Raw genomic sequence first — 27,782 nt, forward strand, 5'->3', positions numbered from 1 at the left:
AGTTCTGGATATTTATGCATCTAGAGTTTTCATCGTTTCCTTGAAGTTGGTAGGAATGATAATGTATGATTTGACTGTTGGGTCACTGTACAGTGTGTTTGAAGAAATGTAAGAACAGATGTTGGATGTACAATGTACAAGAGTTAGAGCCAAGTTCTTTTATTAGCATTTGAACCTAATTAGTACTGGATGTACATAAATGTACATAAATCTCACATAGCATGTGAATAGACAAGACAAGGCAACTAATTGTTCAGATGCTGAGTACAATGTTGTCGGGTTTAATGTCAGCGTCTGCCCAGTGCTTTCGTTTACACTTGCCTCACTTACTTTTTATCCAGTTTTGTGTTCTGCTTTATTATACACGTAGTTAGTGCCAGACATGGTTCAAGTTTGGTATGTAAATGACATTAGGGCATATAAACTGGCAAGGTACAAAATGAGAAAATGTTATGTGACATTGCACCATTTCAGTTTGCTTGCTTCAAAACTTTGGCAGCACAAGTATTACAGTTGGATATATTTGTTCATGTACCACATACTCCTTTGCAGCGAGCGTGTCATATCCATAATCTTGATAGCTACGCTTTCACAAGACATATTTTGAAGTGACCAAAGGCAAAACTGAGGTATCTTTGCACGAGTTTTAAAAACTGTTAAAGAAGGCTGTTCTTTTTTCTTTCTCTTCCCCATTCTCTCTCTCTCTCTCTCTCTCTCTCTCTCTTGTAAATATTGTATATAATATAAAACTGACAAAAGTTCATGAAATAGAGTGAGCACTGTCATAATCTTCATATTCAAACTTTTTATTCACTGCAAGATTTACAGTGCGTAAAAGTAAAACATCCCACAATAAGAATAAAGTGTACAAATAGAAATTTCATGTACAGCACACTCGTTCTCTGAACCAGTTCTTCAACCTCTCTTGATTCAGTAGCCATAAATGATGTAAGACCTTTCAAAGGTTTTATAATGTACTGTATCTCCATTGCACATGTATCTCATAAGCAAACCAGAGGAAAACAAACACATTCATCTCAGAGAGAGGCTTACAAAAAAAAAAAGACTTGCGTTTATATAGAATATGATTTCACTGTATTATAGATCCTATTTTATGAAGGTCAAACTACTTCAATTCCACATGTGCTCTGGAGCTGTCAGATTTCACGCCTGCTTAAGAGTTATCTGTTAATTCAGTACAAATAAATCATCACTCCAAATAATCTCATGTTTCCTTGTGTTTTCTTTCTGTAATGCAATGGTCTGAGTATGATAAATGCCACTTCATGGCAAATTAATTATATGTACCGTCTTAGGAATTTGTTCTAAAGACAAGGTTCTATGATGTCAAATGATGCATTGCCTGAGGGCAGAAACGAATCACTTGTGTGTTACGCGCATAGCTCTGGCACACACTACGCGGTGCCTGCCTATTATGAGAGGCTGGATGTAATGCTTTACGCACTTGCCCATGCGTATTAAGGCCCCCATACACAGTTTTTGCCCCACAGCATGACGTCATTGGAACCTGTACTGAGGTAATACAAACATTAAAAAATTGAAGTGTAAACTTGATTTTCAAGAAAAACGGTTCAGCATGAAAGATATTTTGTCTTCATGGTGTAATTTCTGTATGTAGGTTTGTATGCTAGAAGGTTTTTACCTGTACATGTATGACAAGATATCAGATGTTATTGTTACAAGGAAATATCTGTGGTCCTGATCCTTCTTCCATACAGGTCAAATGTACCAGGTTACTTCAATGAATCCTTGATACTTGCCCTACAATTCATAAAATCAAAAAAAAAAAATCATTTTCAATTTTACTGTATTATCACTGAAATTCCCAACCAAAATCACGATTAGACACAACACTTTCAGCCAAAGTAAAAAAAACTTTGCCCAAAATCTAGTCACCATGCCCTACACGAAGTGTCACATGTCTTGGCTAAGTACATGTACATGTATCATGAATCAGAATAGTTGTAAAGATCAGGACAAGGGACAGAAGATCTGAATACATTACACATATTTGGAGTCCCCTTTGGGGGTGTACACATTTTTTTTTTAAGTTCCCCATTAAGCATTTAGGCAAACATTCCAAATTATGACACCTATGAAAGTAGTAAGCATTAATGCTTGCACCATGCAGTACAGTTGTAGAGACTGCACAAGCAGATTCAAGATACAGTGTACAACTGTATTTCTCTTTGAAATCATGATGCATTTATTGCCAAAATAAATATATTTCGTCTAAAATTTCCAGGTTCAAATGTCAACTTAAAGTCCTGTTTTTGTGGGAATTGCTTGAGTGAGAACTATGTGTCACACAAATCTCAGAATTAAGAACTCTACTAATTAACTGTGGCCAGTGTTATCAGTTGTCATCACGGAAAAACCATGGTATTAAAGGGATCGTATAGTTTTGGTTGAGACCTAACTTCAAGTTTCTAACATTTTCTGGTAAGATAATGAGAAACCTCAAATGAAATGTGAAAGAGCAAGTAATTCAAAAGGAATTCAATGTTGATTTGATGAAAATTGGTTTTGAAATGGCCGAGATATCCAAAACAGAGCAATCCAAATAAAAGATGGGACCCGACTTTTATTACCATTCCTTTGTTTTACTTTGGCATTGGAGGACTCAGCAACTAGAAAACTGATTTTCATCAGTTAAACTTTGAATTTCTCTCAAAATGGTATGGTCTGTACAACAATGTATTTCCTAAGTGGTTTCTTGGTATCTCGCAAAAGCCCAATTTTCATCTCCACCAATACAGTGCACTCCCGTTATAACGAAATGCTCGGGACCGGCACTTTTCTTTCATTATAACGAAATTTCGTTATAACCGAACAAATACAATATATGACGAACTAAGGAAACCACGAATATATATGTCATATACTGTTTGTTGAATACTCATCATACACAAGAAAGCTATGTGAAATGGGATGTTACCTTTTTAATTTCATTGAATATTTCATTTAAAAGAGAGCATAATTATACAGTTGCTTGTACTGTCACACATGTATAGAAAATGACAGTTAAGGATTCGGTTACAATTCGCTATGTCAAAATGTTCGTTTCTTACAAAAGTTCGTTACTCCGAAGGTTCCTTATTGCAAAGTTTCGCCATTCCCGGGATTCCGAAGGTTTGTTCATTTGAAGCTTCGCTCTTCCGAAGATTTGTTATTCCGAAAGTTCATAATTTAGATATTAATATATTGTTTGTTTTCCAAAGGTTCGTTGACCGGAAAATGAAATGAGGTTCGTCATTCCGAAGGTTTGTAAATCATAAAATGAGAAAGGTTCACTATTCCAAAGGTTCGCTGTTCCAAAGGTTTTTTAATCCGAAAATGAAATAAGGTTCGTTATTCCGAAGAAGGTTTGTTAATCACAAAACTGAGAAAGCTTAGTTTTTTTGAAGGTTCAGTTACATTTTAAAGACGATTATAAGGTTTGCTATTTCTAAGTTTTGTTAGTGGAGTCATCTTTTTCACTTTTGGATTAACGAAACTATTTTTTTAACATTCTGATTAACAAACGTTTGGAATTCATATCATTTTTGGTTTAACAAACCTTTGGAATAACGCCAAAATGTTCGTTATAGCAAACCATATTTCATTTCCGAAGTAACGGACATTTAGGTGTACAATTGTATCAGAATCTGTGTGTTTTTGCAATAAGAACCTTCAGAACAATAAAACGAGCCATATTCAATTTCAGATTATTGTATTACAATAACGCAAGTTCCCTCGAAAAACTGTACGTGACACACGGAGCAAACACACAGTGATTGAAGCGTTCGCTATCGCCCATGATGCAGAGACGCTAAAAATGCTTGTTCCGCTATGTATTTACGAAAGCGATCCACATTTCGTTATAGCAAAGCACATTTCTTTTGTGTTTCTTTATTGATGGTGCTCGGAAATGTCTTCATTATAACGGAAATTTCGTTATAACAGTGTTCGTTATAAGCAAATTTTTTACCATAGACTTTAATGGCAATAATTTTGGGCCAGAAGTTTTATTTCGTTATAACGAAATTTCGTTATAACCATGTTCGTTGTAAAGGGAGTGCACTGTACTATACAATATCATCCCTTTAAGTTCTATTCCACAAGGGTTCAACACATCAAGGTCAATGAAATATTCCATACAGTCTGTCAGTTTAATGACGTTGATCGAATGGTATTTCTCCTTCATGTGCTGGTCACATTTTGTGCCATCAAAAATGTTCATCCCTGCAGTCAGTAAGATGTGTCCATTTTCCCAAAGAGGACTTCCTGGGCGGCTTAGATCACGCTAGGAATTAGAAGCGATGGAAGGCAGCTACCCCTTTTTCTTTCACTGCCTTTGGTGGACGATGATCTGGAAGAAGACCTGTTTTAAAGAATGACATTTAACGTAGACATTAAATCTTATTGTCCTGTCAGCCAGGAAAATACCTTGGGATAAATCATTTAGCAGTTCGCTTACAATGAACACAGTTATAGCAAAATATTTGACATAACAAAGTTACTTGTAAGCACCATTGATAAAGAAAAATAAAAGAATTGTGCTTTGCTACCTCGAAATGCGGACTGCTCTTTTAATTTGAAATTACATAGAACAGACATTTATAGAGCATCTCTGCACGGGCAAACCTTTTAAGTTTCAGAGAGTTCAAATAGAAATAGCCCATTTCGAATGATGATTGGTTTGCATGATTAATGTGAAGTGGGTAGCAACAAGGAAATTAATATGAAATCCGAAGGTAACGTCCATCATTCTGAAGGTTCATTATTTGGAAGGTTACAATCAGACAATAAAATAAGGTTCATTAATCTGATAGAGGATTAATGACCCTTCAGAAAAACAAGGCAAATGCCAAATTGTGTCTCGCCCATTCGCGTACAAGAAATTAATATTTTTCTAACTCCCAGAAGTTAATTGACCCGCCTATGACCTTTGACCGGTGATGACCTTCAACTCCCCAAAGGACATTTACCATCCAAATTTGGTCAAAAACGGACATAGGGATCAAAAGTTATGAGCCATAATCGAAATGCGCCATAAAAACTTAATGGGCCCTAAAAATTTGTTGTCCCCTTTCTGTGACCTTTGACCTTGTGATGACCTTTAATTCCAAAAGGGACATCTACCGTCCAAGTTTGGTCACAAACGGACATAGGGATCAAAAGTTATGAGCCATAATCAAAACACGCCCTAAAACCATAACATTGGGCCCTAAAAGTTCGTTGACCTCTGTATGTGACCTTTGACCTTGTGATGACCTTCACCTCCCCAAGGGACATCTACCATCCAAGTTTGGTCACAAACAGACAAAGGGATCAAAAGTTATGAGCCATAATCAAAACGCACCATAAAAACTTAACATTGGGCCCTAAAAGTTTGTTGACCCCTGTCTGTGACCTTTGACCTTGTGGTAACCTTCAACATCCCAAGGGACATCTACCATCTAAGTTTGGTCACAAACAGACAGATACATCAAAAGTTGCAAGCCATAAACGAAACGCGCCCTAAAAACTTAACATTGGGCCCTAAAGTTCATTGACCTCTGTCTGTGACCTTTGACCTTGAGGTGCCCTTCATGTTTGGTAAAATGTGTAACTTTGTATAACCACTCTGCCCTCCAAGTTTGATTGAAATTGAAATCCTCAGTAGAGAGTTATTCAAGTTTTTGTAGCATTACGGACATACGACGGACGGACGGACGACGGACGGACAGACACCGCAGGCGATCCCTTAGTCTCCCCACATCTCCAGTGGGCTCGATAACAACCCTTGTTTCACTTTCAAAATTACCAACCTTCAGATTAATGAACCTTTTTTTTTTTCATTGTTGGATCAGCGAACCTTCGGAATAATGGACCTGTGGAATAACAAACCTCATTTCATTTTTGAAATCACAAACTTCTGGAATAACGCATGTTAGGCATACCAAGCCTTCATAATAATAGGCCTTTGGAATAACCAAAATAACTTCAGAGTAACAAATTTGAAATCACAAATCTTGAGAATAGTAAACCGTTATCATCACAAGCATTCAGAATCACAAACCTTCGAAATAACGAACCTTTGGAATAATGAATTGTAACAGAATTTTAAACCGTGAAAAACTGAGCAAAGAAAATGGGATTCCATCGGGATTCAAACCCGAGACCTCTGGATTACTAGCCTGCCATTCACACCATCAAAAAGTAGTGCAATATAAAAAATCAATGCACCACAAAAATTTCCAGGTTTAGAGAGCTGAATGACCGAGATTACTATCTGGATCCTACAGTACATTACCTGCTTCTAATGCTCTCTCCACACACTCTTGTAAAACACGTTGCTGTTTGGAACAAACTCCTGTAAGTGAACGAGGAAGAAGTGTGCCATCTTTGTCCACAAACTGACTCAAAATAAGCACATCCTGAAAAAGAATAAGATACAGAAATGTATAATCGTATGTATGAGTATGATACAAGAATTGATGACTTAGCAATAAGATGACATGTGTGTGTATAATGTATAAAAAACGTACATATTACAGGGGTCGCACTTAACTTTTTTTTTAACTAGCCAGACGGACTACTTAGAATCAATTTTGACACTGAAGCAATATTTTGGCTAGCCAGACGGACTAGTTACTTCAGAATTTTATGATTTTTAGCTAGTCCGACATGATTTTGGGTGGCCAATGGCCAGCGGACCATCGCCATTACATACATATATATATATATATACATCATGGCTCAACACTAACTTTTTTTGTCTGGTGGCTTGTTCAGGCCACTAAAATCTTTAAATCTGAAATGTTGGTGGCCTGCCACTAATTCTTAGTGGCCCTGGGCCACTAAGCCACCATTGATGTTGAGCTCGAAGTTGAGCCTGGCACTAAATGCCTGACTTCTTTTTAAGGAACAAATCAAATCAAGTAGCCTACAAATGTACAGCAAACAGAAAATGAGTACAACATCTCTGTACTGGAATCACTTCCTGCTTATCATCTTGTTTCCTTTAATAAACAGTTAGGTATTTTGTAATCACTGGTTATTGGTAGCCCACTATTTACTAGAATTAAATAGAAAGAACTTTCTTGCAAAACTGTCCATAATGCATTGCATACTATCTTAGTAAGTGAGATACTTCATGATTAGGTGTACACGGACAATTGTAACTCCATCAGTGGGGCACTCCGAAGAAAATACCTCAACTTAGGATATCTGACATACTTATGTTTCATGACACAGGCCACCTTCAGGAATCATTCTAGTTTGCAACAGGTGATTAACAGATATATGACTCAAAAAAGCTCAATTCTGTTTGTTTTAATTACTTCATAGACATGACATCTTACCTTATACGTAATCCGTAAATTGCGACTGCATATTGGACAAGCACCATGTGGATTTTCAATTGCTGAGTATCTACTGTCAGTTTCGAGAAATGATGCATCAAGCTGACAAAGAAAGCAAAACAGAAGTTCAGCTTCTACAAAGAGAATTGCTGATGTGATGATTCTCCTGGTTAGCAAATATCAAAAAGCGGGATTATCATTTTGCTGCCTGTTCACTCATCAAAATCATCTTTTGACAATGTTACTCATTTTTTAAATTGCCCAGTGCTGGGCAAGTCCAAGATAACGCGCACGTTACGTATGGGACATTCAGAGACTTTTATGACCTGAAAAATAGTGTTAATGGCCTTTGATCATATTGAACTTCATCATGGTGATTGACATCTAGAAGAAGTATAATCAGGTAAAAAATTGAGAAAAATGACCTTCTCAATTATATTCTAGAAGCGAAAATATGTGCCGTTACGTATGGGACCAGAAAACTTTTGTTTTTTTAAACATTTTTTTCAACCTCAAAACTCTCTGAAAGTATATCATTCTACAACTTGTAACTCACTGTGATGGAAGTCACAACACTCAAGATTATTATAGGTAAGTTTCATGTCATTAGGCAAAAAGCTCTAATTACAGGTTCTAATTAAAGACAGACATGACGTGTTACGTATGGGACAGTTACGTATGGGACAGTTTGTCCCCCATTCATTTAGTGTGTGAAGAACCATGTTTATGGGTATTTTGCATAATTATTGAAGTAGAATCAGCTGAAACTACTCAAATACTGATCCAGATTGTCAAGGAAACAATATTCCCCAAATATTCACCATCATAATCATATTCAATCATATTTTTCTATTTTTATGACCAACCTGGGTATGCATGCCCTTTGTCCCCCATTCGTTTAGTGTGTGGAGAAGCATGTTTATGGGTATTTTGCAAAATAATTTTGCAAAATACCCATAAACAAATTTTTGCATAATCATTGAGGTGGAATCAGTTGAAATTACTCAAATACTGATCCAGATTGACAAGGGAACAATATTCCCAAGATATTTACCATCATAATCACATTCAATCATATTCTATATTTTTTATGACCAACCTCAGTATCTATGCCCTATTTTTATCAGGATAGTTACTACTGAAAAATTGAATACCTGGTAGTTTAAAGTGTTTATTTCCATTGATGACAGGCAGTTTGCCATTTAGTTTCAATAAAAAACAACTTGACACAAGAAATATTAAGTTTAATAGATAAGCAATACCTGCTGCGTGGAACCCCAGTGATCGAGTAGATATATGTCTGTCTAGTAGTCAGGTCAATGATTCGTGTCACACTTCAGTATGTATACCCATTAATTTTGTTGTGGCTACTAGTGAAAACTGAATAAGGGCAATTTGTGTATCACTTGCAATTAAAAAAAAATCATTTTACTTTTTTTTTCTTATATATCACAACCATTTCATATTGGGTCTCCATCACATAAACTTTGAATTCCTCTAGTCTTAGGATTTTATGCTCTTAAGTAATTCATATAATTGGTTTCCAATCACCTCCTTAAATGTTGAAAACTGAATCCCCATTTCTACAAAAAAAAAACTATACCATCCCTTTAATCCTGATTTTTCATTGTGTATTTTGCCTTTTTCCCCTCCCCCTTTCTGAAAATTGTTCTGTCAAGTTCATGTATTGTTTCAAGTGTCTATAACTCAAAAAGTAGCTACAATGTTGGGATGCTTTCTTCAGGATGATTGACCATTTGTGTACTGAGAGACCTTCCCAGCTAGCTACATGCATTCACATGCAATATGTATGAGGATGTCCCATACGTAACGCATTTGTCCCATACGTAACATTATTTCAATGCCTAATAAAAAATATTTGTTTTACTTTTTTTTCTTTTTTCTCTGGTATTTAATTTCTCTAAACAATAAATTAGAACTTTCCAAAAGGGCATTAAAATAACCTTAGCAATTTCAGAAAAAACCTAAAAAAACGACCTCATTTTGTTACGTATGGGACATCTCATGATAGGACACGTGCTAATTTGCATAATCATTTGCATAATCCCTAAATTTTCATACCAAGTTAAACTATGTGATGAACTTCTTATGTCCACATATTAATCAAATATTATTTACTTTCCTTTGAATTAAGATGAATTTTTATAAATGTCCCATACGTAACGCTGTGTTTCACATATATGCAAATGAAGCCCTTGAAATTTGCATACATTTACATAATATCATTTTTTCCTCCACGGAAATCAAAACTTCAACTCATAAGCTTCAAAATGATACCAAACATGTCAATATTGACCAAAGATGAAATTTTGCCTTCTGAGGGGACCTTATCTTGGACTTGCCCTGCTCTGATTCATGGTAGAACTACATATAGCAGTACATGTATTTCAAGTGTATAACTACATGAGGATACTAACAACATTATCATCCATTGATTTCTTTGTACATTATCATGAAAGAAATGAAAGGCATTTTAACAGCAAAGCAGAGTGAAAATGTGGATAAAATTCTGAAGTGCTTTGATGGAAAGATGCATTAATCCATCATGGGGAATCTAGAAATCATTTTGTATACTGACTATTAATCAGTGTTTTAATGAGAAAGCACACTTTTAATGACCAGCATTTTATCAATCATCTTGAAGCTATCACTCTACGAATAAATGAAATTCTGCTTAAACTGTGATATATAGCTCAACTTCCTGTATAAAATGTAAAATCTACAAAACATTTACTCACTTCTATTGTATCTCCATCTTTCTTCTCATAAACTGAGCAGGACAGAGTTGGGAACATCGAAAAGAAAGTAGAAAAAAAAGGAACATGTTGGGTATAATACATTAGCTCTGTAAAAGTTACTTCAAACTTCCTCATCTTTGCTCACCTCAGCATTGAGAATATCATGCTGATTGACAATGAATACAGTAAATCTTGCAAAAGTTAACATGATACGTAAATAAATGTGAAGGGAAAAAACTGTTTATTTGTGGGTCTTAGTGAACACCATACAAAACTTACATAAAGTTGTTGAAAGTCACCTTGTTGACTTACAGGATTTCCCATGATGCCACCCAGAAATCATGCTGACATACACTTGTAGTTAATTTGTGCAGTTATGACTGTTGATTTACAAAAACAGTTTCACGAGAATTAACATTTAAATCACAAATAATCTTGATACCTTGGCTTAATATGGTATGCAATTTGTTGACTTCATGTGTGCTAAAGGAGTTTTATGTTTTTGATACTTTTCACATTACAGGGCAGAGCATGACACTATTTTTTTTCTCTGGTGGCTCATTTCTAGGGCCACTACTAAACTTAAATTCTTTCATTAGATTTGCAGTTTTGATGGCAAAAAAAGAAAGAAATGCAGTGGCTTAAAATAGAATGAAATGTACAGATTATGATTTTTAGTTGCCCAATCAGGCCCCAAAGCTTTTCTGGAAGTTGGGGATGGGGGCAATATCAATTCTTGAATTTTAGTGGCTTTGGGTCACTGCTACTCAATGTCCAGCCCTAGTTTGCTTTAAATCATTCCAATATCTGCTGAATTAAAAAGGCAAACAGGATGTATTTGTTCTACAGCTGTCATAAGAAACTGAGTGGAAAGACCTCATTGCATATTTTCTTTGACAAGCAGGTCTACTGTCGGTTATTTGTCAGACAGTCAGGGCTCTGGTACCATACATGGCCGACGGAACCGTAGGGGCCGTGGGGGCTCGGGCCCCCACATTTTTTGTGCACCATACAAAGGAATACATAAGGTGTCATCACTTTGGGCCCCCACACATTTTTTAACCCAGAAGTACGTAAATGGCACTTAATAGAAATAGATAGAGATCTTGAAGTGTGAGCATGGTAAGGTTGTTTTTCAATGAAGACCTTTATTTTTTATTGTTTGTTTGTTTGGCATTTTTTTGAGCTGAGGACCTTTTTTTTTCTGCTTGTCAGCTGAAGAAACCTGGAAATGGAAGGGGAGAGATGAGCTGAGGACCTTTCTCTCTTTTTTTTTTTTTTGCTTGTTAGCTCATGAAACTCGGAAGTGGGCCCCAACACTTTTGAAAACGCTCTGCCGGCCCTGCCATACAATTACAAATTATCATACTACGGTGTACACGATTTCTTGTACATAATACAATGTAATTACAGTATACAGTGTACCATACAAATAACAATTGAATTTATCCGCCATGTCACAGCAACCCATGCCAAAATCAAAATGGCCTTGGCTCCTATTACAGATCTACACAAACAGTAAATTTAAGTTTCAATACACAACTAAAGACAAGACAAGAGTAGATTGTGATCCATGGGATATCACCTTGATACATGGGGAGTGAGGTACCGGTACCGATAGGGTCGTAAAGTGCATGATTGCCATGACTATTAAACATGCTTTGATCGCAGATCTGGAACCGATAATTTACCCTACATGTACAAACTAGATATATCGCTACGGCGACTGATATGCCTCCGCCATAATGCATGGTTCTCCTAATAGGTCTATAGTACAATGTCTTGACAATGTGTGATGACAGTTGACAGTTTCACACAATTGGCAAAATATTAAAATGACAGGTTTGCCACAAATGTGCTGAATGTTCACTTTCCTAGAACTAGGTTCAATTGGATGAATGATTAAAATGTCAGAGTGCAGGTATTTGGGGAACTGATGATTTTTACTTGACTTTTGACCCTTTTATAAGTTTATGCATTGAGTAATTTTCAAGGTATTGAGAAAAAGTATAATTTCAGTATCAAATGGGAAAATAGCATTATCTAAACCTGGCCTTTGACCTTTGACCTCACAGTTCCAAAGAGAATCACAGTTAGGTTGAACATGCATAAATATGTAAGTTTCATGATGATACCTTGAGTCACTTTTGAGATATGGAGGAAAAAGTGCAATTCAACACTTTCACTTGACCTTTGACCTTTTGACCTTTGAGCAAGAAACTTCCCACAGAATATATATCGGGTAATACATGCATACATCAAGTTGTAAAAAAAAAAACACCTTCAGGCATTGCATGAATATAAGGAACATAGTGATATTTCGAGGAGTTGACCTTAACCTTTGACCCAATGACCTTTGAACCATGACCCCCAACTTCCCTAGATAATCACTGCCCATTAGAACAAGCATATATACTAAGTTCCATGAAGATACCTTGCACCTTTTGCGAGATATGGAGAAAAACATGAATTTTCAACCTTTTTTTTCACAAAATAACCTGTGACCTTTGACCTTTGACCAAGTGACCCTAAAATCCAAATTAAGTATTATCCCCCCAATATATACCCTCATACCAAGTTTGATGTAAAACCACCACACGGTTCTTGAGATATCGACAAAAACAAAACGGGACGGACGTACGTACGGACGGACAGACGGACGGACGGACGGACGGACGACCCGAAAACATAATGCCTCCGGCCACTTCGTTGGCGGAGGCATAAAAATGTAATGTCAATTGTTATACATGTACATACACCAGTACATGTAGTCTAGGCCCTAGTGTTAAAGGTGCATGGTCCCCGTGTTAATAGTCAAATGCGTACACGGGCGCACGGCGCAAGTTTCCTATAGAGACCTACGCTATCGACTCCTCTTTAGCGCTTACGCTTTGGCCCACTTCCCCGAGTCCGATGAAGTCCGATTCACTGTAGTCAGTGGTCGGATCACAGTTCGGCTCATGATTCGGCTGAGGGGGATGACAGCTTTAGCAAATTTCTTTTGTGATGTCATAATAACAAGCACATAAATGCACGCACCCTGGCATTACTACAGACTGCACAATTCACAGAGAAGACAACGAAGGAAACGTTACTTAGCAACAGCTACGCACTTTACTCTTGATGACAGCTCAACTTCGGTAATCTTCGTATCAATGCTAATGGTGATTGGCAGTATCAACAGCGCCCTCTACACTACCGCGACTATGCCCCTTTAAAGGACAAGTCCACCATCATTATGATCATACAGTTGTATACACTCGGCACAAAAAAAAAAAAGAGAGTAAACACTTTTTCGAGTTCGTATCTTTCATAGAAGACTTTGATGAGAATCAATGTAGTATATGCCATATTAAAGGTATAATGTAATTCAATTAGATATCACCCTAGTAGGTGACTATAAATGGAAACTTTACACATAAGTGAACACATTTGTTTTTATTCTCCAAGGCACAAAAGTAAAAATTGCAAAAATTGACATTTTGTCTTTCATACAAATGCCTTTCAAGATAGCAATGATAAGAAAAGACCAGCATTGTAACACAATGAGAGATATGAATCAAATTATAGCAAAAAATAAGTTTTCATTCTATCTCTTTATAACCTCAAACAAAATCAAAGTGGGAAACTACAAGGGGAAAAATAATAAGAATTTTCTGTCAACTAAAACCTTAAATGAAATAAGGAGTAAGTAAGTAATGAACAGAATATCTTTATTTCATTCTCTAATTTAGTAATTTAAGAATTCATGAGAAAATTAATGAACTAATTATTTACAATTTTCCTAATATGATAAATCAATTCATATTCTTACCATTTTTGATCATTTCTTCTCTAATTTCATTTGAATTTGGATTTGACAGAAGATTCTTCATTTTCCTCCATTTTTTCATACTTTTAGCTTTCATTGATCTTTTGGGCTTCAGTGAATACTATTGAGATCACAGGATCATTTTTGCAACTTAGCTCATGTTTTTTATTGTGTTCAATTGGTCTTTTGTTCTTATTGTTACATGGAAGGGCACTTACACATAAAATGACAACTTGCTCATTTTTGCAATTTTTACTTTTGTGTCTTGGAAGAGAAATATAAATGTGCTCACTCATGTCTGAAGTTTTCCCTTTCTATTGACCTATCAGGTTGCAGCCACTTAAATTATCTTTCATATGGTACATGCATATAATACATCGGCATTAATTTCTAACCAATCTAAGAAATATAAACTTGAAAAAGTGTTTACTTTTTTTCTTTTTTCTTTTGCATAGTGTACATTGCCTGGATTGAGTCAATGCAATATTGGTATAACAAATCAGTGAAACTAAAAGTTTTGGGAAAATTGGACAATCTGTTCAAGACAAAAGTTAAGATTGTGAATAGAATCCACTCTAAATATCTGTGGACTTTGACCGAAAGATCGGTCTATATCTGGTCGTCGGGGATTTTTTCCACGGAGACTGTGTCTGGCTTCACGGATCATAGAGCGATAACGTCAAAAAAATAAAAGACTCCTCCAGACAGACGGATCTTTCTGTCCGCTCTGTGGACTGTGCAGTAACCGCTGAATGAGAAGACTACAGTGTATTAAAACTTGCGTAGAACAATACGGAAAATAATTTATAGGGCCTCCGCCTACAGGCAATTTCACAAAATTTTATTTTTTGAAAAAAGCGCACATTTCTTAGACTTGTCACTGGCACATGGCATATGTTAAGGGTAAGGGTAATATTATTATTCCCCTTGTCTTCTGAAAGAGGCAAAGTCAAGACCAAGTGTTCTGACAGCTTCTGTTGTCATATAAGTCATGGTTAAATTTACGCGAGAAAAGTGAGAATATTGCAACTGATTGACAATCATAATCAGTTGCGATGAAAACATCTCGGCGGGAGAATTTCATGAATTTGAATAATAACGCAGCACCCGATTAGAACCAACACTTGCATGCTGTCGAGTGTCGGGCGGAAGAATTAAGCTTGGTGGTCTAGTCTACAGTAAATTACTTTAAGTACCCGGAAGTAGTACAGACTACTGAGCACTACTGTACCTGGCTGTATGTTGAATTCTTTATGGGGCCTATAGCAATGGTATGGTAATAGTATCGCTTTAATTACACGAGTAAATTAATGTAACATCACTCATCGGACATCAGTACATCACAACTTGAGCTGAGTTTAGGTTCTCACTACTACTAGATATTTCTAACGCTAGGCACATCACAAACTCTATGTTGTTAACCGTTAGATCTTTGTAGTACATTGTAGTATACTATAGATCGGCGGCTAACCCCGGGACGCTCCGTATACACAGTTACACACTGTACACTGCGTGTTGGGGCTGGTCGCAGTTAACTATAGATCTAGTAAATTTAATTTTAGTGACTGAGCAGAAACTTCAATAAGACACTTGCTTTTTTTGCATAAAATTTACATGTGTAAATTTACAGCGACAGGGATGTGTATGGCCTCATATGGTGGTCAGGTTAAAATGATGAAGATAAGTGTTTTATGCTGTTTACCGAACCGTAGGCCGTAAGCGCAGCGTAGCGCTAGGCTAGCTGTGATATTGTGTAAACAAGTTCAGTCGTCATTTCCATAACAGTTAACACCATATTATTACAGTAGTTACACATAGAATTCTATGCCTGGGACTATTACATTACAATGAGGCTTCGATTCACTATTCAATAAGCTGGAAAGTCAATTGTGCTCACCTTTCCGGTACTTTTCGGAATGAACACAGCAAGTAGAAATATGCTTGGACGATACCATTACTGCTTTTGACGTAGATAATGCCTTCATTTGCATTAACTTGTGTGCTGAGCGCGATATACTACGGGCATGTTTCGCGAAGTTCAGTGCCGGGTTAGCCATGATTATATTTATAACAGTAGATACAACGTAAAATGTGGTACGTGATGGTTCAACCTCCCTGGGTATACTGTACTTGGTATACAATTATTGTATGTACCAGTCAGTGTAGTAGTAAACGCGGTGGTTATGCCAAGCTAATCTGCGCGCACGCAATTGGCAAGGATAAGTACAGTTTAATGTACTCTCGATGTTTAAATTATCGAATTTTTAAGCTGGATCTTCATTTTGTGAAGTACTTTCGACACCTTAATGATTCACATGCAAAAATTTATGTAATTTCCGTTGCGCTAATCATAAACTGCCGATTGTTTCTGGAAGATACAATCAGATTCCAAGAAACAAAAGATTTTGTACCCATTGTAATGAAGAGAAAATTGGTGATGAATTTCACTACCTTTTTCAGTGTACACTTTTTAATGAACAACGAAATACTTAAAGAAATATTACTGGAAATACCCAAACACTATGAAGATGGATCAATTATTTAATTGTTAAAAGAAAACAGTCCTAATTTCCTATTTAACCAAGTTTTGTAGTTATATAATGACACATGTTCAGATTGCTAGTATTTTTTATCCTTCTTGCAAATACTACATGCCTTTTTTACAGGCTGTGCCTTCTTTACAATTGATATATAACTTATTTGTCTTTTCACTCTCTCCGAGCTCCTTTTTTCTTCCATCTCTCTATACTTCTTCTTCTTCTCGTTCCCATCTCCATATTTCCTTTATTCTTGTTCACTTAGCGTATGAATACATTTCCGTATGTCTTTGCGTTTTTCTTTTATCTGTTTCTATTTTTACTTTTTTTTTTTCCTGAACCAAAAGTCACTCGTATATCTTTTGTTAATTCACCAGTCTTGTGTCCTCCTCACTCTCCGGCCTCTTCACCTCCATATCCCTTCTCTCTCTCCCCCCCCCCCCCCCCCTCTCTCTCTCTCTCTCTCTCCCTCTCCCTCTCTCGTCATATTTCCCTTTCTTTGTTTTGTTTTGGGTTTTTTTCACTATATATCGTGTATATATTGTATATTTCTGTACATTTTTTTTTCTTTTCATCAATCGCATTTCATTCTTATTTTCTTTGTTATAGTTGTTTTGTGCACTTTTCAGAGTTATTTGCAATTATTATTTATTGATATTTTAATGTGCTATATGTTTTTCATTTGACTCCGATACCCAGAGTTTGGGTTGTTGAGTAAATAAACTTTCAAACTTTCAGTAGGCATGTCGGTCAGAAAGATACCTTTTTTCTTTTTCTTTTTTTTTTTTATGTTCATGCGGCATTGGCTTATTGCCAATTTGAAGAGGACGGAAGACGGAGCAAGTGTTTTGATCACGAGTAATTTTTAATGACTTGAAATAGATCTATCCACCGTATCAAATAATTTGGGTAAATAATGCCAATGTAAATTTTACTTTAGTATGTTGTGAATAGGCTTTCAGTCAGAGTGATTTTTAAGCGATGAAAACCTACTTACGTTGTTTTCAGGCTCGTTCTCGCGGGAATTAAATTCGTAGCGCGCTCGCTGCGCTGCTGATGAGCTTCGCATGTTTTTACGTACAATTGTGATCGAGTATAGTACGATCAAGTACCCGTTTGATGTATGTAAAACGTAAGCGTAGCTCTGCTCTCATATCTCTACTCCTGCTGCGTATTACCAAATTGTCCAAATTTAATTGGTCCCACTTGAATTGGTACATCCTTAGGCCATCCTTTATAATAGTATTTTATCTTTTTACATGATTATTATGGTTACTCACTGACTGTTGAGTATCATGAGCTGGGACCTGATCGAGCTTGACTTTGGTCTTGGAGGAGAAACTGCCAACTTTGGAACAAGGCATGACTCCGGGACTGCCCTCTTCCAAGTCAACACTTTGGCGACAATATCACATTCCGGTCATAATGGAAAGGTAAATTGTACGGAACCCTGTAATAGGTTACGGAATTGAAAAGCCGACATCCTAATTATGACGTCGAAGATGCATACAGAAGAAAAGTTGTAACTAAACTTGTGGAGATCTTGAAGTTGTAAAAAGTTAGGTTTAACGTTAGTAATTTAGATGCATAGGTCTAGATCTCGATCTATTACTATCTTATTCGTAGGGTCTACTGCATGCTGCTACATGCTGTGCTGTGCACCCAGGCAGTGCTAGTTCAACATGTAGTTAGGCTAACTGTCTTCACATTCACTTGACATGCTTGACTTGCCCTTGGGTCTAACTGATAGAAAGTGAAATTTAATGAAATACGTCTAACGTTAGAAACTAACAAACGTTACTGCCCTTAGTCTTCAAATTTTAACTTTTAAGTAGATGTGTCTACGTACTGCTGAGTGCTGTCTACTCTAAGTTACGTTAGTAAACTTTAACGCTAGTAAGTTAGTTGCAAAAATTTTAGGCTGTGTAACATGTTAGTGTACTGTTAGGAGGCAATTAAATTTTAGGAGGCAACTAACGTTATAACGTGTTAGATCTAATCCAGTTGGGCAATCATTTTGAATCATCATGCATCTTAAGATTCTTATGTAGGGCCTACATTTGTAGGTCGGGTATCGTATTCACACTCACTAGTACGAGTAGTGTAGTCTCCATCCAGTGTACGTGCAATAGCTAGAGAACCACACTGAGTGAAAGAATTCTTTCTAGTTCTATCTAGAATCTAGCCCACGTACTGACGTAGTTCGATTCTGGAATTCTCATGACAAGTGTAGATTTCTAGATCTAACTGTTAGACTGATGGTATCCGTGTCTCACGGTGGGCTTATCTGATGGGACAAAACAGAGAGGGCTGACCATACATATTCCAATGTCAGATAAGAAGCCTACTGAGTACCGTGAAGAGACAGCTACCATCGTCGGTCTAGATTTCTAGTCTCTACTAGAAAACGAGTGTCGGCCTTCGAATGTGCAGTGTCAGTTCTGTCGCTGTGCTGTGGGGAGTTATGGAGGTTGCCGTTTCAGATTATGAGGAGGGGGGAGGGGGTAGCCCCCTAAAGTTCCATTAAACATTAATATAGATCTTATTTTCATCCAATTTGTGTGATTATCCCCTACTAGTCTATACAACATGAAAACCCCCACCCAAATCTTAACTGCCATTTTCACTCTGAACATTTTACATTAATTGCCTTCAAACAATTTTTACATGGGTATGGCCATGGAGTCTTTTTATTTTAAGATTAATCACTGCCTTCACAGCACATTGGAATGTCTTACTTTTACTTTTTGTCTTGATTTGTATAGACCTATTCATCTTTCTGTTCTTGTGTCATTCATGTATGTAGAGCATCCCGGTTCCTGAAATAGCCGCATGTGCATCACCACTGGGCATGTGTGTTGGTGTGGACAACCAGGCAACATTCTTTGATGAAGGATGCCAAAGACTGAACAGTACAATAAGTCTTGGTAAAGTCATTGAATTTAAGCATATGATGGTAGTTTTGGTGTTTTTTGTTTTTTTTTGTTTTTTTGTTTTTTTAGTTGTTTTTTTTTGAGGGGGGGGGGGGGTTGGTAGAGTGAGAGTTCTCTTCATTTTACCACATTTACAACAGACCTTTCAGATAAGGATTTTCTGCTATATTTTTGAGTATCTTGTCCGTTACGATAGGACAAGAAGCAATTAGTAGTTGATATCAGCATCATGACATGGAAGGTGAATGCTTGCATATTTGCGTGAGATGCAGACTGATTTTAGTCATTCTTTCTTTCCCCATTTACCTTGTACGCAGAATCTCTCATTGATGTTACCTCATGGACGGACAACCTTCCCCTTTTGGTAACTGGTGAAAGGAATGGTTCTATTCACTTCATTCACACTGGATTGAGCAGAGTCATCTTTTCACAGGTGCTTAGTCTGCTGCAAAATTAGTCTGATTATATGGGGTATTTATAGAAAAGATGTTTCTATATGTGTCTTCACCAAAACTGCTCACCAGTAAGTAAATACTTGTAATTAGATATAATACAGATATCACTTTCTTGCTTTGTATAGCTGTGTGTCATGCAATGTGTACATCGGTGTATTTTGTCTAAGTATCAAAATGTTCAAGGATGCACGAATGAAAACCTTGCAAGTGCAAGTGTTTGAAATGGCAATGGCCTGATAGTCACTGAGAGTACAAGGTCTTTGTGATATCAGACTTTCACTACACAGTCCAAGTGATATAGAAAGGTGAAGAATGTGTTCCTGTCACAATCTTTTTAAAACATTCTCCATCATTATTCATTGTTAAATCAAAAGATGAAAATACAGTACTTCATTTAAAATGATTGTTCAATACACAAAGATGCCTGATATGGCAGAGAAGAGATTAAGTGAATGTGTTTTGATGATAAAATACTATTAATTTTGTGACAGAGTTAAATGTCTTCAGTTCAAATGTAAGATTAGTTGATTGGAAACTAGTGGTATGTTTTGTGTGATTTATCATGGTATTGGTATGCTATTTCTGATTGATTTCAGTCACTTCTACCAGGAAATGAGGGTGACCCTGACCAGAAGTTCTTTCATGGGATCTGCATTGTAGAAGACAATGAAGGTAACATGTGACATGTAATGAGCCCAGTTAAGTACACATGTCCACAAAGGATTTATTTGAATGTGATATGTCTTCGGAGTAAACAATCTGTATGAACACAAATGTAATTAAAGAATCCATTTGGACATTGTTCCACTGGAACACTCACTAATTTTGTGTATTTATTAAATTGCGTACCTTAATCTATTCATGCAGCCTGTAAGTTCTGAGTGCGAGTTCATCCTGTATCTTTTTTTTAAAATGTAATTTATAAGAAAGCGCCTTCAACTGTAAGTTGTTCAAAAGCACTACATATATTTCAAATCATCACTATTCTGAGTAATTGGAGTTCAAAAATTTGAATTCAGAGTTTAAATTTTAAATTTTCTGAATACTTAAGGCATCTTAGTCACCTTAAGATGAAGTATATTTGCCACGAACTGAAACCCTCTGACTATACGTTCAGTGTTTTTTCATGTTTTCCAAATTAGTCACTATTTGTTAGCTGGCATAATTGAATTGCCTTTGTAGGTTACTTCATACGTTAAAAAACAACAACACAAATTAAAAAAAAAAAACATGTATTCTTTTGTAGACTTCTTTTGTGACTGTAAGTTGGAATAAAAGGGAACATGTACGTAAAGCCTTCCTTACCCAAGATTTGCTGTGAGGCTTCACTTTGCGATGTAATGCAGGGACCATAATTTATCAACCTTTAGCATTGCTGGATTTTATAGTTTGTTGTTCCCATTTCAGCTACATTAATTTGATTTTTAAGATAAGACATTGACTCAAAGAAACTCATTTTTCTGTGAATAGAATGCATTTTGATACCTAGGAAGGACATGCTGAAAAATACATTATCGAGTTCATTGCACAAGTGACATTCTGAATACCTGTTGAGACAAAAAAATCACAAATCCTAGTTTGAGCTTGTATAACTACTTTTTTTCTCTCTCTCTCTCTCCAGGCAACTACATCCTGCTACTTCTGACTGCTAGGAGCGTGCTGTACAAATTTTCCAACTTAAACCTGAAGAGGCTCACTGAAGGTGATATTGAGTTTGTGCGGGCTGAATATTATTTCATTTGAGGGATCCAGTTTCAAGCACTTACATGTAATCTATTCAGAAATCATCCAAGACTAGAATGCAGTATTTCATGTAGTAATTCCGGGGTGCCTCTGTCTAACATTATGGATCCACTGGAACCATTAAAATAGTCATTCTATGTATGTCATTATTGTCTGAATGAAATGAATATGAATGAATGACTGAAAGACCAGAATTTTAGAAATAGAATCTCAGAAAATATGGTACATTTTTTTCTACATAAAAAAAAGCAAAATGTTCCAGATTTTGTCACAGTTGAAAATATCTATGTTGGAAATTTTTCCACCACAGTCTTTGGCAATTTAAGTGAGTTTTACTATTGTTATATTGCCAAAATTTAGCATTAGCTTTATTCTTGTTGCTGGTTCTAATCCTTTACATTGATGAAGAGCAATTTGCTAACCAGTTGCAATAAGAACAACTTATCGCAAGAATTTGTTAATTTGAATAATTATGCAATACTGTAAAAGTGGAAATTTTCTCGGTGTTGAAATTTTCGCGCATTTCACGCAACCAGAAACTACTGCAAAAATAAAAGCATGCGAATATTTTTGCTAGCCATATATATGTTCCTGTGCGTGATGTCTTGATTCTGCGGAATTAAAAACGCGCGAAATTCTTCTTACCAGGCCAAGTGCGAAAAATTAGTTGCGCGAAAATATCCACTTTTACAGTACTGTCATAGTCGCTATAAAGGTTTCGAACCAGCATTAATTGTCAAGCAGAAAGTCGGTAGTCTAGTGGATGTGACACCTAACAAGTAATTAGGATATCATTTGTTTGAATCCAATGGCCATGATTTTGTATCATGGCTACTACTAAAACACTGAATAATCAGTTTGTTTATGTCAATGAACAGCAATTTGTTTATCAGTTGCAATAAAGCAACTCGACAAAACATTCTTTAACCCTTTAAGAACAAGAACCGGGCAAGTGTCAGTGGGAAATGCATGTTGTAACAAAATTAGTCAGTCCTTAACAGGTTAGTTTGAATACCTGCTGTGCTTTTTGTTGCAATGAAGTCTGATCTCTAGAATTGTACTTGCTAATCACTGAAGAGTTTTGGTTTATAGAGGTATGTGAGTTTTTAGGTTTATAATGCCCTCCTTGGTATCATTTGAATCAAGATAATAATTTTTCTTTTATTGTGCTTTGTTTTTCGCTTGTTATAGCCATACAAGCAGGAAACCTGGCAACAGCCAAGGAGGTGAGGCAAAAACAACAATAAAAGTCTGTAATCCATCCTGTACATGTAGACAAGATTAGGGACATAAGGCCAAATCAGTGCGTAGTGCACATATATTTTTCAAATCCAAAAGTAATATAACAAAGGAGGACTTTATTCTCATGTTTTGCAACAACACCCCCCCAAAAAAAAAAACACAAACAAACAAACAAACAAACAAACAAATCAATGATAGTGGCAGTGACAGCTCAGTTGGGTCCCTAAGTTGATAACATGTTTTTGAGATGGGAGAGATTGCAAAGATATACAGTCCCCTCTTTAATACTGACCTGCACACCAGATATTAAAGTTGATTATTCTTTGAAGTTTTCATCCTCACTAATGCCCCATAGATTCAAAGCAGTGCTGAAAACACATAAAATATTTCAAAGATCAACTTTTTTTAGAGTAGTGCTATTTTTTGTGGGTGCATATGAAGGGAAAAGATGACAGTTGCTACTGCATTTCTAGGGGTAACCCCTTCAAAATACCCATGTGTTACCTTCAAAGGAGCTGAAATACTATAAATTTCAATCATCTCTCCATTCTATAACACAAGTAGATTATGGCAGGCATCAAGAGCAAAAACAAAGCCAGTTTCTTAGTGTTTTGGGGGCCTTTTAAGAGGTGGCTACCATGGAGAGGCACAATTAGGTTACATCAAGGTTGAACCCCCTTCCCTTCCTCCACCTCAACTCACTTTATTCTTTTTTATTATTGTCTTTATTCCAAATGACTTTCCCTGAGGAATATATTTTCAGGTACTTGTAGTTACATGATATGACACGTGCATGCACTTTAAAAGTCATTACTGAAAGGGGTGTCAGAAATACTACAGGGTCTAAAAACAAAATTTAACCCTAACCAGGCCGGGCTTTTTGGCCTGTTCTGTGGCCGGGGGAGGGTTGATTCAATCCCCACCCACCCACCCCCGAGATCTCAGCCATCAATCGCGCAATCTCCCTGAAAATTGGCACATACATTACTTGTCACGTAATCTACCAAACTATAATAGAAAAAATTGAATTTTTCATTTTTATATTTCATATCAATTGATATGCGTGAAATCATTCATTTTTCTCTTATTCAGAAAATAAAGCTAATGGCATCCTAATGTTTGCTAACATTATTCCTTGTAGCATTGTTGTGTAGTGATACACAAAGTCATCACTTTACCCCATCCCAGTCCACAGTGATGACTGGATATACCAGTTCACCTCCACCAGTCAATGACCCCTACCAATACTCTCCACCTATACTGAGTCATCGACCTTCATCATCCCTCGAGTATACATTGTACTTCTAGCCCCATCTAATTTACGACCAGACTAAGTCAAACCTAAACATGCTGCCCTTCCCCCATTGATTACTTAGAATTGTTGTTGAACCCAAAACCAAGAATACTACCTCCTTTATAAAACTAGTCCCGCCTTTGTTCCTGTAACAACCAAAGTTTTGCCCAATTAAAATCCCTCTTTAACATGAAGACTCCACCCCCATTCACCCATCCATAATGTGTTACAACAGTGTATCAGGAACCAATGTGTAATCCTCATGATTGAATGTATGAAGAGAATTACAAGGTGTATAACATGCAGAGAAGAGGACTTGGATTCTGACGCTCTAAGAGAGAGGATCGCCCCCAAACACCTCTCCAATAAAGTGCTCTTGGAACATTAAACTGAACTGTGTCGCAAGTCATTACCTCCGCCAAGGGAGAAGGTTATGTTTTCGTTACCGTTGGTTTGTTTGTTAGTTAGTTAGTTCGTTAGTTCGTTAGTTTGTCCGTGTGCAAAATAACTCAAAAAGTAGTGAATGGATTGGGATGAAACTTGCAGAAAAGGTTGAGAATGACACAAGTAACAAACGATTAACTTTTGGTAGTGATCCGACAATTTTGGGGGAATTTATGAAGGATTTTTTATGTTTTGGCAGGTAGGGTCAATGAATTTGGGAGTTCAGGCTGCGCGTATTTGAGGTTTGCCTGCGCGCACTAAAGTGCGTGCTCTAGTTTCTGCCAGGGCGAGACGCGCCGTGCAGCTGAAGGCTTATGATGTAACAAAGGCTTCTATATTTGGAAATCTGGCGACTTTTCTTAGCACCGATGTTGTGTGTACGTATGATAAATATCTCTATGGAAGAACAAGATCAGTGTAGTGGTGGAAATAAGCTTCATGCTTGGCGGAGGTCTGCGCTCTCAGAGTGCTTTTCTAGTTCTTACTGTGTACCTCCCAAAATATTAACCGATCCCACACATGACAGCATTCCTAACAAATGTACTTGAACAAAAAAAATCTGGTATCAAAGTTGATTTGTATGTATTCAATTGTTTTATGAATTTCTTATGTATTTCTTTATTTTACGACCCTTTTTTTTCCATTTTTTTCCACAAAATTTATTACAGAACCTATTTTAAGCATAACTGTGCTAAAATTAATTGATTTCAACCATAGAAAGTGAAAATAATCATATCTTTTTGAATAAGGTGAGAAAACTATTTGCATAGACTTTGTTCACAAAATCACGTTTTTGAGCCATTTTCGGTATGACAAGCATGTATAAAAGGTCGTGCAGTATCGTAACAGTATGTCCGATTTTTGCAAAAATGGTGTCATAAGATTTGCGAGACTTGAAAGTAAAAAGTCAGCAAGCAGCGCAGTCAAAAAAAATCGCGCGGCAGAATGGTCATGGAAAATGTTGAGGGGGGTTGATTCAACCCAACCCCCCCCCCCCCCAAAGCCCTTTTAGGGTTAAATATGATGTTTCAGTCTGTTATGTTGATAGTAAAGTTATTGAATTGTCAGAACCTGGTTGAAATACCCTCTTTTATTCATCAGTACACCTGAAATCTGAAAAATACTGTATATATATTGTACCCAATAATTAGAATGTGATATTGACCCACTTTCTGAGCTATCATCATTTTGCATGTCATTTTCAGTTTCAGAACCAGATATCAACTGAAATGGTAGACCTGTCCAGTATTCACACAGAGGCAGTGACAGATATTACTCCCATTACTATTGCTGGCCAGCCTCATCTTGTGACGTCAGTAAGTTTGTTGGACATGCTGACAGCCTTGTCAGCAGCTCACAGAGTATAGTTTGCTGATGTAGAGTTCAGTGATATCAACAACCACCTTTCAATCCTCCTGAACTGATCAAGTATCATGTCATGTGATTTGTCGTAAATTAGGGTTCTATGAAAAAATGTGTAATTCATTGTCAATATGTCAATAATCAGGAAATTGATACAAGATTCCTAAGAAAAAAAGGTATGTTCATAATTCTTAACTACAACAACCAAAATAACATACAATTTGTTTATATGAAACAGTGAATTCATGTTGTCATTTTTTTTTCAATATTTTTGTTCCTTTTTTTGGTAGTTCAAACAGTGATATATTAAACAAAAGATAATAACAACAAAATAATTAATCTCGGTGATATCAGATACCCAGTAGATTTGCAACAAATCTCATCTTGTCTGGAGACACTTAACACAAGCTTGAAGGGTTTGAGATATCTACAAGCATTAGAATGTATCTATGTCCTTGATATCAAACAGCTAGAAAAAGACTAGAGTCTTTAAATCATGAATATGTGACACAGAACACAGGAATCAAATGTTTAACTAGTCAGGCATTCTCTTCAATTTAAGATATTTTTCTAAAGTGTCAGTAGTGTTTCCAATTTGAGAAGTAGATTTCATGTCAGAAAAGTGCATGACATGAATTCCTGTTGGATTTACAGGGAGTATGAATTACTTCTGACAATAGTTCAATACTTTACTGAATATGAATAGATAGTGATATACACTGTATGTTAATGTTGCTTCTGAAAAAAAATGGATACTTGCAGTTCTGTTGTGAGCTCAGTTTGAATTTATGCTTTCATCAGTTCAAGGTTTTTATTTAAGAGAGGTCTTTGCTGCTTTTATCTCAAAATGAAGTTCTAGATCTAAAAAAAAAGAAGAAAAGGAGAAGGAGAAATAATACCGTATGTATTATTAGTATACTTTCTGTTCAACTTTCTTTCTTTTTCTTTTTTTTTTCCTTTTGTTCAGGGCAGAGGCACAAATGTGCTGGCAGTGTGGAGGTGTGGAACCAAAGTAGAAATCTTGAGGAAGGTAAAAGCAAGTGTGTTTGTAGGTGAGTATGTTATGTTTATCACAAACTACTTCAGTGCTTGAGAAGATGTCCAATGCATTATATATTTGTGCAATCATGACATTCTTTCATTAAATATGCAAAAATGAAAAACCAAGAAAATGAAATTGCAGGGTGACTTTTGGGGGAAAAGACAAATTTTGTAATTTAATTTGCTCTTGGTGCTTTAAGCTCTTTGAAACCCTTGAAAAAGAGAGCACATGAAAGTTATGTGAGATAGCTTTTGAAAAATATGATTATTGTTGGGAGAAATTTCAGAGCAGAAAGTAAACAAAAAAAAAAAGTAAATTTTCGCTATGAAGTGTCCTAGATGATGTTAGTCTTTGGTCCAGCCAGTCATTGTTTTATTGTGATTTATATCAAGTGTGTAGAATGTAGACATAAATAAACTTTGAGAATGAATTTTTACTCCTGTTTGTTGTCTCACACTTTTTCAATGCGTAATCTGACATTGTCATCATTCAATTTTTCTTACAGGTGGACATGTCACTAAGTGTGTTGCTCATGGACAATACATCTTCACACTTGATGAAGAGGTATTGATCTTGTACTAACCCAAAATTATCTTTACTATGAGATGAACATTACTGGGGATTTTACGGCAGCAGTTTCTGCCAAATAATAATCTGTAAGATGCCAATGACTATTAGTTCATTTTTTATTATTCAGAAAGAATAGTGATTTGCTTTTAGAATAAGCAGCTGCTTTTTCATAGCATCTGATCTTTGAGTGATAGTAAAATTGTCCCAATTATAAAGTTGCCTTGAACATAGACTACAAATC

General features: G+C 36.3%; 2 protein-coding genes across 2 annotated transcripts; one reads left to right on the top strand and one right to left on the bottom strand.

Annotated features, from left to right (window-relative positions):
• Positions 1 to 1,788: 1,788 nt before the first annotated feature.
• Positions 1,789 to 15,902, bottom strand: LOC139737583 (large ribosomal subunit protein mL66-like). The gene is made up of 5 exons (XM_071648265.1): positions 15,817 to 15,902; positions 10,109 to 10,140; positions 7,350 to 7,451; positions 6,299 to 6,422; positions 1,789 to 4,384 (listed from the first exon to the last, which is right to left on the bottom strand). The coding sequence occupies exons 1-5, from the start codon at positions 15,872 to 15,874 to the stop codon at positions 4,314 to 4,316; spliced, it is 387 nt and encodes a 128-aa protein (XP_071504366.1). The 5' UTR covers positions 15,875 to 15,902; the 3' UTR covers positions 1,789 to 4,313.
• A 1,849-nt stretch (positions 15,903 to 17,751) lies between these two features.
• On the top strand, positions 17,752 to 27,542 carry LOC139737557 (kinetochore-associated protein 1-like). Its single transcript, XM_071648240.1, has 9 exons — positions 17,752 to 17,889; positions 19,263 to 19,383; positions 19,707 to 19,822; positions 20,441 to 20,516; positions 21,466 to 21,546; positions 22,779 to 22,813; positions 25,773 to 25,883; positions 26,897 to 26,959; positions 27,477 to 27,542. Exons 1-9 carry the CDS (start codon positions 17,752 to 17,754, stop codon positions 27,540 to 27,542), a joined length of 807 nt encoding a protein of 268 aa, XP_071504341.1.
• Positions 27,543 to 27,782: the final 240 nt, after the last annotated feature.

This window comes from Diadema antillarum, unplaced genomic scaffold, assembly GCF_040938485.1.
Source record: "Diadema antillarum isolate AM-2024a unplaced genomic scaffold, OU_Dant_1.0 seq00000696_RagTag, whole genome shotgun sequence".
In the NCBI taxonomy this organism is placed as follows: Eukaryota; Metazoa; Echinodermata; class Echinoidea; order Diadematoida; family Diadematidae; genus Diadema; species Diadema antillarum.

Excerpts from the sequence above, each read along its gene's own strand:
- LOC139737583 (XM_071648265.1), bottom strand. The coding sequence starts at position 15,874 with ATGGTATCGTCCAAGCATATTTCTACTTGCTGTGTTCATTCCGAAAAG. Across the intron at positions 10,141-15,816 it reads TTCCGAAAAGTACCGGAAAG|TTTATGAGAAGAAAGATGGA; the intron begins GTGAGCACAATT and ends TGTCCTGCTCAG. Across the intron at positions 6,423-7,349 it reads ATTTACGGATTACGTATAAG|GATGTGCTTATTTTGAGTCA; the intron begins GTAAGATGTCAT and ends ATTCTTTTTCAG.
- LOC139737557 (XM_071648240.1), top strand. The coding sequence starts at position 17,752 with ATGAGCTGGGACCTGATCGAGCTTGACTTTGGTCTTGGAGGAGAAACT. Across the intron at positions 17,890-19,262 it reads ATTCCGGTCATAATGGAAAG|AGCATCCCGGTTCCTGAAAT; the intron begins GTAAATTGTACG and ends TCATGTATGTAG. Across the intron at positions 20,517-21,465 it reads CATTGTAGAAGACAATGAAG|GCAACTACATCCTGCTACTT; the intron begins GTAACATGTGAC and ends CTCTCTCTCCAG.